The 16755-nt window shown below is 39.0% G+C and overlaps 1 protein-coding gene across 2 annotated transcripts in view; it reads right to left on the reverse strand.

Annotated features, from left to right (window-relative positions):
* The window catches only part of cacna1c (calcium channel, voltage-dependent, L type, alpha 1C subunit), a 349919-nt gene that overhangs the window by 225171 nt on the left and 107993 nt on the right, over positions 1 to 16755 (reverse strand). For both annotated transcript variants that reach the window (XM_061912264.1, XM_061912263.1), the window contains exon 3: positions 4173 to 4278. In XM_061912264.1, coding sequence (XP_061768248.1) covers positions 4173 to 4278 — 106 coding nt within the window. The remainder of the gene's footprint in view (positions 1 to 4172; positions 4279 to 16755) is intronic.

Below are 16755 nucleotides of genomic sequence, written 5' to 3' on the forward strand. Positions count from 1 at the left end.
AGCAACAGGAGGACACGGACTACAAAGGCGGAAGCGCGCAAATTTTCAGGACTTATGCAGATCCCAAATACAGATAAGCAGGTACCAGAAGGTAAAAAAAATTGCTTTTGTGTAATATTGCGAAACAAAACGGCAGATAATATATCTTACCTTTTACACACACCCTAATAATACTTGTATAATGAAGCACAGTACAATCCATCAAGCGGTTCGGCTTCATAGCTTACCAAAGTTGTACTAAAACATTTTGATAGATTTTTGAGCGCTGTGTGTAATGTTCTATATTTTCAATGGAACATTTCAAATGTTTGTGTTGTTTACTTGAGTCGTATTGCAGTCTACATGTATCTCTTATGTGTCACTGAATGTCACACTTATCATTTTACCTTGTACCAAATAAAATAGCTTCGAGGCCAGTAAGCACAACCAAAATTATTCCGTACATTAGGCGCACCGGTTTATAAGACCGCACTGTCGAGTTTGGAGAAAATGAAAAGATTTTAAGTGCGCCTTAAAGTCAGAAAAATATGGTAGTATGATTTTACAAACAAAAGAAAGGTATTCAAGAGGGAGTGAGAGAGCAGAAGATGGCGAGTGCAAAAAGAGAAGCACAAGAGACGGAACTTCTTGTACTGATCAAAAGGCAACAAAAGGCCAAACAGAGCATTCACAGAGCAGAGCATGAGTCATAACAAATGACAATGAAACAGCGCTGTTTTACTGACTAAATAGGAGACTGATTGGCAACCGGGTGCAGGTGTGTCCCGGTTGCCAATCAGGCAGCAGGCTCCTGTGCACGGAACAAAGAAGTGAATTAACAACATAAGAGCACAGGACAGGAAATAAAAAAACAAACTGAAAAAAAGCAAACCCAAGTCCAAAACAGTCCCCAGAGCGTGACAGCTAATCCGGATCGTTTCTACAACATTACTTAACGTTTATGATAGGAAGCTCAAGTTCTTTGTGTGTGTATGCTAGACAAAGCGATTAGATAACTGACGAGAGGCTTCACTGTACGTTCATTTTAGCAACATAGCTCAAACAATTATAGGCGGATTTGTAATGTCATCATGTCAGAAATGGGATTAAGAACAAGTGATATGATTTGATTTTGGGGATGATCGGGATCATAGTCTAGATTTAGCACGTTTAATTTTTTTATTTATTTTTTTACTTTTGGGGGATATAGTTGATCAGGGGTCCCCAACTTTTTGACTCGAGGGTCGCATAGGGGTTAATTTATATATATATATATGTATATATATATATATATATATATATATATATATATATATATATATATTCCGAGCGCGATTATGTCACGTTATCAATGGGAAAATGCACAATATGATTTGCCTGAGCGGCTAGGAGACACTGAGAGTAATAAGCGGTAGAAAATGGATTAGAAAGGACACATTTATATATGTATATGTATGTATATATATATATATATATATATATATATATATATATATATGGATTTTAGACGCTGGCGGGCCGGATTCGACCCGCGGGCTGTAGTTTGGGAACCTTTGCAGTAAATCCTGACGGTGGTCTGCGTTTTACGAGTGCTTTTTTATTTTTTACTGCATTTGAAAGAATCATTCGACAACGTCCACCTCAAAGAACAAAACACTCTAGAAGGTTTGACTTTTGCTGAAAGAATGACAATGTCTTTAAACATTTATGAACAGGATTGACATAAAAGTATAATGTTCACTTCTGGAGTATCACCATTCCATAAAAATGGTCAACACACTGGGCTAAAAACACAAACTACAAAAGGTAGCATCTTTTCAAGTCAGGCTTGTATTACTCCCATAAAATTTACCTATAAAAAAAAACAAACAAGCGTTTTCAAGGAGCCACAACATTTCCTGAAACACAACATACATCATGTTTGTGTGACAGCTATGTTCTTCGAAAGAATGACAGAAGGACAGCGTGACAGATGTTACATGGCCTCACAGGGATTAGAGCTAACACACACAACGCTGCACTCCAACAGCGGCGAGTAGTCACCACTAAAACAATTCCTCAATCATTCCACAATTTTCATCACTTTTATGATCACAAACTCCATTTTAGATGTCCGCCATCGTCATGTCCACAAAAAACAAATTGATGATTGATGAAAGATTTTATGTCGTCTTAACTCCATTGTTTGCACAGGCTCAGATGGGAACAAGAGGGTGTTACACAAAAGTCTGCTGCAAAATGGAGCTAATTCACAACCGAACTAAGCAAATGTGTCATGCCAGCATCTCTCCATTGAAAAACAACGAACAAGCAAGCGGCGCACAATACAAACAACTTTGTTTACATATCAACTGCTTCATCATTTGAGGCTCGGAGCGAAACCTCAAATGCACAAGACAACAAAAGGGGGTGATTTGTTGCGTGAATAATAGCATGTCAACATGTAAAAACGAGTAGCAAAGTCAAGCGGGCTCAGGAAATTCAAACATTCCAGTACACACAAAACGCATCATAGGCCTAAACTGTAAACAAACAGAGCGTCGACAGCATGGGACTTCTTCAGTGTTTCATAGAAAGACCTTTCGTCTGCTATTTGCACCAAATAACATCAACACATCAAATCTTAATAGCCATCTGAAACTCAAGGGTCATGACGACTGTGTTTAAAAGCCTAAGAAGAAGCCTGCTGCAAAAGAAGTAGCCTAATGTCAGCAGTGTAGTGTGACTAATCCTATGAGTGTGTCACTTTAAGAAAAAAAACATGTGATAGATTAGACCAGGGGTGTCAAACGTACGCCCCAGGAGCCGGAACTAGCCTGCAGGTTTTATTCGCCCCGCATGATGAGTTTGCCAAGTATTAAAATTAACTGCTTTTTTTTTTAACGAAAGAAACCGCTGTTCTAAATGTGTCTAAATGTGTCCACTGCATGTCACAATAGCAATTCTGTTAGGCAAGCAAACAGTTCATACCAGGGCCAAGCAAGAGGTACGCAGTAAAGGGTGACTGTGGCTCGTCCTCCTCGACCCACATGAAACTTAAAACCTGCCATTTGATGTCTTCTCCTTTGAACACATTGTCATGTTGACACCCCCGTTGCCCCAAAATGTCTCTGTCCAACACAAGAAAAGTGAACTTTTTCATAGTTTTTACCTCAGTTTCTTATGGTTTGTTCATTTAGCACTGGATATATACGTGGACATGACAAAGGAGGTATTTGATACCTAGAAGAGTTCCCTTGTGGATCATTAAAGTTTGTTTAAGTCGAAGTCTATGTTGTGTTTTTGTTCAATCCCAAAAATACTGTGACTAAAAAGTTTAATTCTGGCTTTGTAGATAGACTGAGACCAAGTCTAAGCTCATTGTGTTTTTGAAACTGCACCAATTTCCTCAGAATTTTCCACAAACGTGAAGTGTTTTGTCCAGAGGATCATTTGTGATTTGTACATTTTCAAAATGTGTTCATTCTATTTTTGGTCAAAATTAAACAAAGAAAACAACCTGGAGTTGTCTTTATTTTTAAGTTATCATGCAATGATTTTACCAACCTGGATTAGACTGTGAGAACTAAACTGCCTATCAAGAATCTTATATAAATAAATGAAAAAGTGCAAATAAATAAACAAAGGAAAAATTAAGTAAATGTTCTTTTCTTGTTTACCATTTGCCTTATTGACCACAATTGTGAATTTCATACTCCTTTCTGCATGACTCTTTCATTAAAACAAAACATAAACGAAATATATTTGTTGTGTGTACTAACTTAGTGAGGGCCCCATACACTCACTGATACCCATCACTAGGTATCGGTTTTAAGAAGCAGGAGGTTATCGGTATGGGCTTGTGCAAAAATGGTGCATCCCTAATCTATCACACAAAATACGAAGCTCATTCCCAGCAAAACGGAGAGCAAATGCGGTATGTCAGCATCCCTCCATTCAAAACAGCACACAACAAATTGTCGTAACTCCGGAGGCCCGGAGTTCAACCTTGCCACTTTCAAATGTACAAGCCAACAAAATTAAGTGTTTTGTTGCATGAATATAAACATTGTAAAAATCAGGTAGCAGAGTTCAACATATTAGCTAACATGCAGAACCTCACTCCATCTCCTTTGCAGAAGACTTTCAAAGCTTATTTGCAACATGTCATGTGCATTTACAGTAAAAGAAGGACATGTTCAGCTGCGACTCACCAGATTGGAGTTGGTGGCGTTGGAGTCATCCTCGGGGAAGGGGATGTAGACAGCTAAGGCCACGCAGTTGGCGAAAATGGTCATCAGGATGATGATCTCGAACGGTCTGAAGAGGAGTTTAGGAATAAGACACCAGAACACATTCATACGTCTTGCTTATATCCCCATCGATCCCAGCCGCCGTTTTAGAACAGGAGGGATTTTTCATCTTGATCAATGCTTCCATCTCCTTGGCAAGAATATAATTTTGTGTACACAAGGGAAACAATCAAAGTCGTTACGTTGCTAACGAGAAGATATACCGCCTCGCTTGTCCCAGGGAGACATGCCCATACATGGGCGCTGTCGCGTGGAGGACAGGAAAGAGGTATGTTTTTTTTGTTTGTTTTTTTATTTTGGAAAGGTCCTTGAGAGGGGAGTGACCTCATTATTTTTGGCCGACAGAGAAAGCGGAGGGGAGACGGAGAAGGTCTGGTTTTCATCAGCACAATTGCTGCTTTCCTTTCCTTGACATGCAGTCCTGCTAGGATACACGTGGACGCCATCACCTTTAAGAATGTTGTTGAAATGGACCTGCTGTCTTGTTTTATAGCTCAATACTTCACTATTCTACAACTTTAACAGTATTTTACTCACTTTTAACTTCCTGTGTGCACTACTGCCACATATCCTAATACTTCTGTGAGTCATTCCACTGAACCTATTATATCTACTTGCTGCCTTTTATAAACTGTAAATCTGATAATAAACATATTGAATTACTCAAAATTGTGTTTTATTTTTGTTCATAATCCCTACGGTGAAGATGACTCATTGTACTAACAGGACTGAAAGTAAAAGGATTGCGTTTTGAATCATAAAATTAGCAAATACATGAAATATAACCAACCATATGGTATTTATCCTGATTAGTGATTCCAAGAATTTGCAATGGAAGTCAACAATACCTCAGTTTTTGACTTGTAACCATTTTGCAGTTTTCAAAAAAAAAAAAGTTCCCCAAATCTTGCCAATGTTTTGGAACATAAAAGAATGGTAAAGATTAGGTCTGAGCGATATATCGAATATATCGATATATACACTCCATATATTGCGGGTTTGTCTCTGTGCGATATAGAAAATGACTATATCGTGATATTCGAGTATACGTTCTCACACAGTTGGTTTTAGCTGCGGGCATTACATTACAAGCGTTTTGACATTTCTTGTCTTTTCTTCTTACAGAGACATAAAAAAAGCGCACCTTCTTACATACGTCACATACGTATACGCCCTCGCGGAACAGAGAGGTAGCGGCATGGGTAACATTAGCTGTGGTACGAGTGGTAATACAAGAGAAAGAAGGTGTGAATCTGGTAACCAAAAAAAACAGCACGGTGTACATCGTCTGGCGGTTGATTGACTTCAAGCGAGAATATGTCGAACAGACAACCGTAATTTGTCAAGTGTGGGGCAAAAGCGTTGCTACAAAAAGTAGCATTAGTGCTAATATGTAGCATAATTTGAAAAGTCACCCGCTAGAGAATGAAGTGTTTGAAACTCTGCAAGTCAACATCTCCGTTAGGTGCCACACCAAAAAAATGCCAAGGCAACCATTTTCACATCAACACCATATGAAAGAAATAGTCAACAACAGAGAGAGATAACATAGTGAAGGACATACAGTATTTGATTTCCTATTATGCAGCTCATTTTTATTTAACAGTTATTGAAATACATTGTGTGACATCATGTAAAAAAGTGCACTTTATTTGTATTAAACTATTGTAGGGGCAATCGGAATGAAACTGGACTCACTGGTGACGGTGGCAGAGAAGAGGACTGTGGACAAACTAGTGAGCATCCTGGATGATGCCAGTCACCCTCTGCATAGTGTTATCAGTAGCCAGAGGAGCCTGTTCAGTGCTAGACTGCTTCATCCCAAGTGCAGGACTAATAGACTCAAAAACTCCTTTGTCCCACACGCAGTTGGACTGTACAACTCCTCTCTGGGACGGGGGACAGGGGGTATTAGGATGACAGGGGATGCAAAACATTAACAGTGCAATACGTTTTCATAACATGGTCACTACTGCCTACTTTGTCTTGTTCTATTCTTATTTTACTGTTATATTGTTATTCCCATTGTTTTTATTCTTTTTGTAATATTTCTCTATTTTGTTTCCTTTTAAACCCCCATTATTTACTTTTTACTTTTTTTTTTTTTTTTTTTTAAATTGATCTCAACTCTGTACACTGCTGCTGGAATTTTAATTTTCCTGAAGGAACTCTCCTGAAGGAATCAATAAAGTACTATCTATCTATCTATCTGTGTAAAACGTGCACTTAAACTCAGTGTTGTTTTGATATGTCATCTTAGTGACATCATGCACAAAAGTGCACTCATAGCTTGTTTTAAAATCTCTCTGACAATCTTGCACTTTCTGTTTTGAAATGACATGAATGTTTGTGCCACTGCTTAATAACTGTTTAATAAATACAGTTTTCAATCAATCAATCAATCAATGATTTTTATATAGCCCTAAATCACTAGTGTCTCAAAGGGCTACACAAACCACAACACAAACCACAACGACATCCTCGGTAGAGCCTACATAAGGGCAAGGAAAACTCACACCCAGTGGGACGTCGGTGACAATGATGACTACCTTGGAGAGGACCGCATATGTGGGCAACACCCCCCCCCCCCAACCCTCCTTCTCTAGGGGAAAACAAGCATCTTGTACTTTTTTTGGAGGGGGCGTTTTAGTATTCCTGGTGGAATTTTGCGGGAGTAACCCATTGTGACTATCAGCGTTCAAGTTCCTGCAGCAGCGGCATACGGCATTTTTTCGTTGAACCAGGTTTAATGGTCAAGCGTGGCCTCAGTTAATATAATACCGCCAAGGAGAAAGTGTTCTAAAAACACACCGGCCCACATGGTTTCATACGAATGGCTGAACCATGTTCACTGCTCTTCTGGTTTAACACAGAACAATAGGCTTAGGGACTACTCTCCTGTGACCATGGCAACAGGTAACAGTTGAACAAAAGCCACCCCCAGCCCCCAGTTATTTTTAAGACTATGCAGGTGTTCTCTTCTTACTTTTGTTTTGGTCAATTGACTTGGTTGTGATTTCCCGCTCTGCATGTAAGTTTAAAATGAGCATATATTAATGCGGTATGAACAAGAATTGTTTAATGGAGACACACAGACTCATCATACTGGTGTGATTATATGCATCAAGTGTTCATTCAAGGCTAAGACAAAATATCGAGATATATATCGTGCATCGTGACATGGCCTAAATATATCGAGATATTACAAAAAGGCCATATCGCCCAGCCCTAGTTAAGATGGATACTTTTCAGGTGTAAAACATACACTGAGAATGTCTGCGACCTGTGGCGAACAGAGCGGACGGTGGACAATAAGGACGCATTTGTGGTGTTTTTTTCCATCCATCCATCCATCCATTTTCTACCGCTTATTCCCTTTCGGGGTCACGGGGGGCGCTGGCGCCTATCTCAGCTACAATCGGGCGGAAGGCGGGGTACACGTTTTTTTCTGTAATTGTAATTGATTATTACTATTATTAGTTATAAGCAATTTGTACAGTAGTCATTTGAAAATGAGATCTGACTATCAGAGTCGTGTATTGAGAGTTTGGCCAATCCGGTTTAAAAGTTAATGTTACAGTACCACTGATAGTCAGTCACACACACACTACGTGTGTTGAAATTACCCTGTGCATTTGACCCATCCCCTTGTTCCACCCCCTGGGAGGTAAGGGGAGCAGTAAGCAGCAGCAGTGGCCGCGCTCGGGAATCATTTTGGTGATTTAACCCCCAATTCTGAGTGCCAAGCGGCAAGGTAATGGGTCCCATTTTTATAGTCTTTGGTATGACTCTTTGGCCGACAGAAGTCCCAAAAGTTGGCAGCAAAATGGCATCCAGTAGCCACGTGAGGGGCTTTTTGACCATAAAGAGAGAGTATGGCCAGAGGATCTCCTAAATGATTGGTCAAAAGTCCCTCACGTGACTAAAGGGCGCCATTTTGCTGCAAACCTTGAAACCGAGTTGGCCACTTTTTGTCTGTACACGGCTCTGCTGAGTATGTGCTTTTACTGCCACCTAGTGTCTACTTCTAAGTATGCGTGGTATAAACAGGTAAAACATCAATACAGTATCTGTTTTCCATCCATCCATTTTCTACCGCTTGTCCCTTTCGGGGTCGGGGGGTGCTGGAGCCTATCTCAGCTGCATTTGAGCAGAAGGCGGAGTACACCCTGGACAAGTCCCCATCTCATCACAGGGCCAAAATAGACAGACAGACAATCTTTTTTTAAATCCCGTGCTGTTTACAGGGTGGTACTCATGTGAGAGGAAGGTGGGGGGGGGTTGGTCATTTTGCAATGCAGCATGCTGAAAATGATAGAAAGTGCCACTCTACATAGCAACTGACACTGTGTTCAAAGTTGAAGCTGCCACAAAGCACATTTTAAGATATTCAACACTTTAAAGTGGATAGTGCAATTCCCCAGTTTGTCACGTTTTATGTGTCAGGTAAATCACAACGTATGGGACTATATCAATACTCTTCCTACCTTAGGAAAAAAAACATGACACCGCAGAAAGAATCATGGACAGACAACAGATTAGGTATTTTTTATTACTATTTAAAATTCTATTTTTTTTAGATATGCAATTACATCAAGATGCATGATACTTTGCTGATAAAACTATATATATCTGAGTGTATTTTAGTGTGCATTTATTATACATTGTATTTCCTTGTGGCGCTTCTATGGAATGTTCCATGTGCTAAAGCAATCAATAGTTCCTTTAAGGTCGTTTTAGGTGGAGAGAAAAAAAAAACAATTTATGTTGTTTTTAGTGATGGCTGGCATTCATGCGGTTGCTACTGCAAATAACCATCATGCTCTTTAAACGACTTGAGCACCAAACACTCGACACAGACTGATGACAGGACAAGAAATAAATAGACTTTCAGCAGCAGCCTCCAGGCAGAGACAGATATGTCTCGTCCAGCGTGTTGTTTATGTTTGGATTAACGCATGACCTTTTAACATCGGCAGCCGCAAAGATCATTCAGTAAGGCTGCTGGCAAAATGCATCAAACTTAATCACTGGTCCTCGTGCCGCGGCCTCATTAGAAACACTATAGACGTGCGTGGGCCAGATAAAACACAGGCCGGCTCCTGACCCATAATTTTCCTCTTTTTTTTTTTTTTAAGCCTCAGGGTCAGTTTTTATCAACACAATAATAAATCTAAAGGCTGCTGCAATGTTTAGAGATCGGGGAGGAGGAAGTAAATTTGAGAGTAGTTTTAGCAGCATGAATACAGGAGATTTGTGGATTAAATAACACAAAACAATGCTAATTTGGATTTGTCAGATGCAATTGTACTGTATAGGAAGCATTTGGGACTTTAATGACACATTTTGAGGGGTATTTTAGCATTTATGACCTATGGAGCGGGCTTCACGGTGGCAGAGGGGTTAGTGCGTCTGCCTCACAGTACGAAGTTCCTGCAGTTCTGAATTGATTAACGTGGACCCCGACTTAAACAAGTTGAAAAACTTATTCGGGTGTTACCATTTAGTGGTCAATTGTACGGAATATGTACTGTACTGTGCAATCTACTAATAAAAGTATCAATCAATCAATCAATCAATCAAATCCAGGCTCGGGATCTTTCTGTGTGGAGTTTGCATGTTCTCCCCATGAATGCGTGGGTTCCCTCCGGGTACTCCGGCTTCCTCCCACTTCCAAAGACATGCACCTGGGGATAGGGTAATTGGCAACACTAAATTGGCCCTAGTGTGTGAATGTTGTCTGTCCATCTGTGTTGGCCCTGCAATGAGGTGGCGACTTGTCCAGGATGTACCCTGCCTTCCGCCCGATTGTAGCTGAGATAGGCGCCAGCGCCCCCCGCGACCCCGAAAGGGAATAAGCGGTAGAAAATGGATGGAGGGATGGACCTATGGAGCTATAGAAACACTAAAATAACGATTGCTTGAGCTGCAGAAAATAGACTATGAACTCACTGGACACTTCAGTAGGCACACAGGGCCCATGAAAAGAGATGCAATGTATGTTTTTTGTCATTACATGTGTACATTGTGCCAGCAACCTGAGGGTTCCTGGTTCAATCCCCACCTTCTACAATCCTCGTCACGGCCGTTGTGTCCTTGAGCAAGACACTTCACCCTTGCTCCTGATGGGTCCTGGTTAGCGCCTTACATGGCAGCTCCCGCCATCAGTGTGTGAACGTGTGTGTGAATGGGTGAATGTAGAAATAGTGTCAAAGTGCTTTGAGTTAATTAAAAAAAAGGTATAAAAGCGCTATACAAATATAACCATTTACCATTACAGAAAGAATGAGAATGATAGTTTGGCATTAATTATTGTGATAAATATGGGCCTGCGTGACCAGGAAATACAGTTACTTACAAAGCATATTTGCAAACAAAAAGTCACCCATGAATTAAAGTAATTTTGACAATTTCAAGTTAGCATTTTAGCTCTTTCAACCATATCATGAATTGTAATCATATCAAAATAACATAGAACAGTACTTACAGTCATCGTGCTAGGTGCTAGCATGCTAACTGCAAACATGTTAGCTACTTCACTCAAGTCAAAACGCATACATATGCACGGCGTAATGTAGGTACACTATTTGCCATGGCACTTTTGGTAATTAGCATGCAAACTGTTTGCTTGATAACATTTTAGCAAATATACTCATGTCTAAATGCAAATGGCATGATGGAGGAACCCAGGAACAGCCTTGTTGCTTTCTGTACTTGGTGCAAAGTGCTAGCATGCTAAGTGTTAGTACGTTGCCATTTTGTCCAATATCCTCATATTAAACTGCATACATATGCGTGACATTGCATTAAAGGCCTACTGAAACCCACTACTATCGACCACGCAGTCTGATAGTTTATATATCAATGATGAAATATTAACATTGCAACACATGCCAATACGGCCGGTTTAGTTCACTAAATTGCAATTTTAAATTTCCCGCGGAGTTTCTTGTTGAAAACGTCGCGGAATGATGACGCATGCGCGTGATATCACGGACTGTAGAGGACATATTAGCGCAGCACCATTTGCAGCTAAAAGTCGTCTCTTTTCTTCGCGCAATTAAACAGTATTCTGGACATCTGTGTTGCTGAATCTTTTGCAATTTGTTCAATTAATAATGGAGAAGTCAAAGTAGAAAGATAGAGTTGGGAAACACACGGTGATTCCTTGTTTAAATTTCCCAGAGGTGAAGCTTTACTATGGATCAGAGCGGTCAAGCGAACATGGTTCACGACCACTTGTCAACCGGCAGGTTTCGGCGAGAAAATTGTGGTAAAAAGTCGCCTCTTACCGGAGTTCAGCTGAGCTTGCGCCGTCCATGCAGCTGCCGTCGACTTCCCTCAGAGACTGGCCTCAAGACACCCGTGGAAACAACCCTTCGACAATCAGGTACAATTTAATCTCACTAAAACACTAGCAACACAATAGAAAGATAAGGGATTTCCCAGAATTATCCTAGTAAATGTGTCTAAAAACATCTGAATCCGTCCCAATGCAATTGCCTTTTTTTTTTAACTTTATTTTTTTTTTTATTCTAGTCCTTCGCTATCAATATCATCATCCACAAATCTTTCATCCTCGCTCAAATTAATGGGGAAATTGTTGTTTTCTCAGTCCGAATAGTCCTTGTTGCTGGAATCTCCCATTATAAACAATGTGAGGACGTGAGGAGCCCTCGCCCTTGTGACGTCATCGTCTGCGACTTCCGGTAAAGGCAAGGCTTTTTTATCAGCACCAAAAGTTGCGAACTTTATCGTCGATGTTCTCTACTAGATCCTTTCAGCAAAAATATGGCAATATCGCAAAATGATCAAGTATGACACATAGAATGGACCTGAAAATCTCATTTCAGTAGGCCTTTAAGTCACTGCACTTTTGGTACTTAGCGTCATATTGCAAAGTGATAACTTTCGCGTTTTAGCATATTGCATATCACACTGAGATTTTGCCATTCAGCAATCATCTATTAAGTTAAAGTTGAAGTACCAATGATAATCACACACACACTTGGTGTGGTGAAATTAGTCTCTGCATTTTACCCATCACCCTTGATCACCCCCTGGAAGGTGAAGGGAGCAGTGAGCAGCAGCAGTAGCTGCGCCCAGGAATATTTTTTGTGATTTAAACCCCAATTCTAACCCTTGATGCTGAGTGTCATGAAGTCAGAGATGTTTTCATGATACTAAAATGTATATTTGCAGGTGGCTTGAATGCTAACTGTTAGAATTGTTTGCATTAAAAAAAAATGTGAAAAGCAAAGAACTGGTTAGAATCATGTAGCAGGACCGTTCAACATTTCCGCTTGAATTTGTCAGATTATTACATTGAAAATTGCACGTATCAAATCTAAAGCCGTTCCTAACATTTTGTCGCTAAGTAGGTGCCAGTGATGAAACGTTTCAGTTGCCTCTATGGGAGTGTGTGCGTGCGTGCGTGCGTGTGCGCGTGTGTGATTGAATGCCCTGTCGACCTGTTGAGAGAATTATGAGTTGTCTTGGCAACAGTGGAACATTTTTAGGGATACACCCACTCACACACCAAGTTATGAAGGGCGTCCAATTCAAACTGACCTCTAAAATTGGGTGTAATTTTGGAGATTTATTGTGTCTTATATCCTATTTGTTGGCAAAATTAATGTGGGTAAGCATGTGCTCGCTTATCAAAGAGTAAAATAAACGTCAATCTATTAACACCCCATTGGTGAAATTATTTTTTCCATCCCCAAAATAATTAAATTAATGATAACCTTGGCAATATACGGAAGCACGTGGGGCTATGTCCTTTGACAACACCTCCATCCATCATCTACGTTGTTATGCAATTCAGCTAACGGTGCAGGCAAAGAAAGGGGTGCATGGATAAAGGCTATTGTCGAGACATTGGGAGGATGCAGGATGGATGGATGGATGGAGCGTAGGAGGACCCTCGGGAGGAGGGATGAACGCGGCAAGAGTGTGACGAGAATGAAGCATCCTCTTTAATCCGAGCATGTGAGTAAACAAAAAGAGCTCAGGATGAAAGCGAGAGGAAGAGGAGGAGGAAGCTCACATATATTGAAAGCCAGAGGGCAGAAGGTTTGATTAAGGAGCCACCAGGGAGTCAAATTCCTCATTGTAACTTTATTTTGAAGTCCTCCTCTCCATTTTACTCTCATTGTGCTTCCTGTCTTGTTTGTGTCGTAACAATAAATATTACATTTTGAGGAGGATTTTGAATGTATTGTTTGTTTGCACGATCAAACACAACATCCTCAACCCATTTTTTCATCCAATGTAATAGACAGGTGGAAGAAATTATTATTAGAGTTTGATGCAACATTTAGGTATGAATGCACATAAATGGTAGAGTCTTGTCTGTATTCTGTTGCTCTACATTGGTCATGAAATAATAATAATAATAATAATAATAATAATAATAATAATGGATTCAAATAATGAAATAATAATAATAATAATAATAATGGATTCAATTAATATGTTGCTTTATTATCGTTACTTAAAACTTGTGACACTGACAAACCATCAGTTATTCACTCCACATTCACTATGATGGTGGTAAACTACATTTAATAATAAGTATAAACAATTTGATGGTTGTAAACTATATTTAATGACAATATGTTATTCGTGGTAAGCAACATTTAATAATGATAATAATAATAATAATAATAATGCTGATAATAATAATTATAATCACATTTATGGTGGTAAGTAATAGTAATTATACATACCATGATGGTGGTAAGCTACATTTAATGATAATACTAATATTGGTAGTAAGCTACCTTTAATTATATAATAAACATTACAGTGAATGATAATACTCTTAATGGTGGTAAGTTACATTTAATAATAATACTAATAATGGTGGTAAGCTATATTTACTGATAATACTAAAAATGGTGGTAAGTTACATTTAATGACGATAATGCGACCCCAAAAGGGAATAAGCGGTAGAAAATGGATGGATGCAATATTATTACACATTGATGGTAGTAACCTACATTTAATAATGATAACCGTAATATTAATAATAATATCAACAAACACATTGATGGTGTTAACCTACATTAGTTTCAGTTCTGTTTCAGTTTATTTCGAACATGCATATGATACAAGGTATCACATATTTCCAGTTGTTTCATTACAGCACACCCGATAAATGATAATAGATTAAAAAAAACACATTGATGGTGGAAAACTACATTGAATAATAATACTAATAATGATGGTAAGCTACATTTAATAATATTAATAATTGTGGTTATCTACATTTAATTATAATAATAATAATAATAAGCTACATTTGTAGCCACAGCTGCCCTGGGGTAAACTGGCCAAAACGTGGCTGCCAATTTGCGCCTACAACTTCTCCGATCAGCACCAAACATGTATTTACATTCATACATCAGTATGATCAGCACTGGGAGTAAGGTGGGTGAAGGGTCTTGCCTAAGGACACAATCTCAGGGATTAGGATGGCATTAATGTGATTTGTCGCAGAAACCCAGAAGTTTCTGGATGGCTGCTGTACCATATGAGCCACAGAAGCAGGTTAATGTAAAAAAAAACCAGCTACATTCAGTTTTACAAACATTTTGTTTTGTATAGTGTGTTCTGACAAATTAAGAAACGGTTTGACCACTTTTGCATGAACAAAGAAGTGGCCAAACAACAACAATCTTTATCTACCATTTGTTTAATTAACAATACGGGAAATTATCTCCACTTGTTGATGCCTCAGGCTTGCGAGAACTGCACTCCCCTGACTGAAATTAAGAGGTGCAGTGCTGTGGTCTTGTATCATCTTGTATAAACAACAAGTGGGAAAACAACAACACTGCACTATCATTTCCCCCACTTTAGTTTAAACAATGAATTGTCTCTTTATCTCGCTTGAATCATGATAGAACTGTTTTCCCTCTGAATAAAATACAAAATGGTACAGTCGTGTGGTCTTACATCATCTTGCATCAATCAGGAAGTGGCCAAACTAACAACAGCGGCAATTCTCGATTATGATTTTTTTCCATTTGTATTCAAAAAATTAAAGGGGTCTTCTCACTGCCTGAGTCATGACATAACTGTTGTCCACTACCTACAACGAAACAATGGTATTTTCCTGTGGTCTTTCTTACGTCTTCGTGCATAAACCAGGAAGTGGCCAAACAACAACAACAACGTTTCGCTATCATTTTTTCCTTTCCGCTAAAAGGAATTTAGCTTCACTTTTTGTCGCCTCAGTTTTACTAGAACCGTTTTACCCCAGACTAGAATAAACAATGGTACAGTCCTGTGGTCTTAAATCATCTTGCATCAATTAGGAAGTGGACCAACAAACACAAGAGCAATGCTCTATTTATTTATTTTTTTCCGATTTAAAATGTATGGTTTGAGTCATGATACGGCTGGTCTCCCATGCCTACAACAAAACAATGGTACAGTCCTGTTGTCTTACACAAAGCAGGAAGTGGACAAACAAACGCAACAATGCAACTCAAAAACTTTTGTCAGACTAGAGCAGGGGTCGGCAACCCAAAATGTTCAAAGAGCCATATTGGACCAAAAATACAAAAATCTAATCTGTCAGGAGCTGCAAAAAATTAAGAGCCTTATACAAGTCTTATAATTAAAATGACACATGATGTAAGTGTCTATATTAGTTATATTACACTGCAAGCTCTTATATGTAAGGCGTCTGCTATATTTTGATTTGATGTTGTTCATGTTGGACAATATCCGCTGGCACATTAATTTGTTTTGTTTGCAAAAGCCACCTGCCTACGCCATGCTAAAAGAAATGTGTGTTGCAGGCTGACTCAAATCTTTGTTGAAAGAAATGTGGACATTTTATATTTATTCTACACATTTTTGCAACATTAGTCTTTCTGTGGCATCTTCGGAGAAAGTTGTACATGTAAACCAGGGGTGCACACACTTTTTCAGCAGGCGTGCTACTTATCAAATGACCAAGATGTGATCTACCTCATATTTATATTAGAGCTGGGCAATATGGAGGAAAAATTATATTTCGATATAGTTGTACTTAAACTCGATGTATATATCAATATATTTTTTGGTCAAAGCATACATATAAAAGGTATTCATTTTTGAGTGATATTCAGTGAAATTGAAGTGAATGACAACTGTACTGTAAAAAGTCAGTGGCACTTTTATTAACTTAGTTAGTCGAGATGGGTATTAACTAACCTGACTCTCGCCAGATCCCTGTAGTTCACAAGGATCTGGTGAGAGTCAGGTTAGGTATTAACAGCACAAAAAATAAACTGTTTAAGTAGTACAAAATTACATAACATAAATAAAACTGAAAAATATTATTTCTACATAAAATAAGTAACATAGCTGTGCAAATAATACAAAATGTATCAAACTCGGATAAAAAAATACATTTGCAGGCTGGCACTTTGTGATTTCCCTTACTGGTTCGATAACCCGCTCTATCTTAACTATGATTGGCCTGTCC

Source organism: Nerophis ophidion, linkage group LG10 (genome assembly GCF_033978795.1).
Source record: "Nerophis ophidion isolate RoL-2023_Sa linkage group LG10, RoL_Noph_v1.0, whole genome shotgun sequence".
Taxonomy (NCBI): domain Eukaryota; kingdom Metazoa; phylum Chordata; class Actinopteri; order Syngnathiformes; family Syngnathidae; genus Nerophis; species Nerophis ophidion.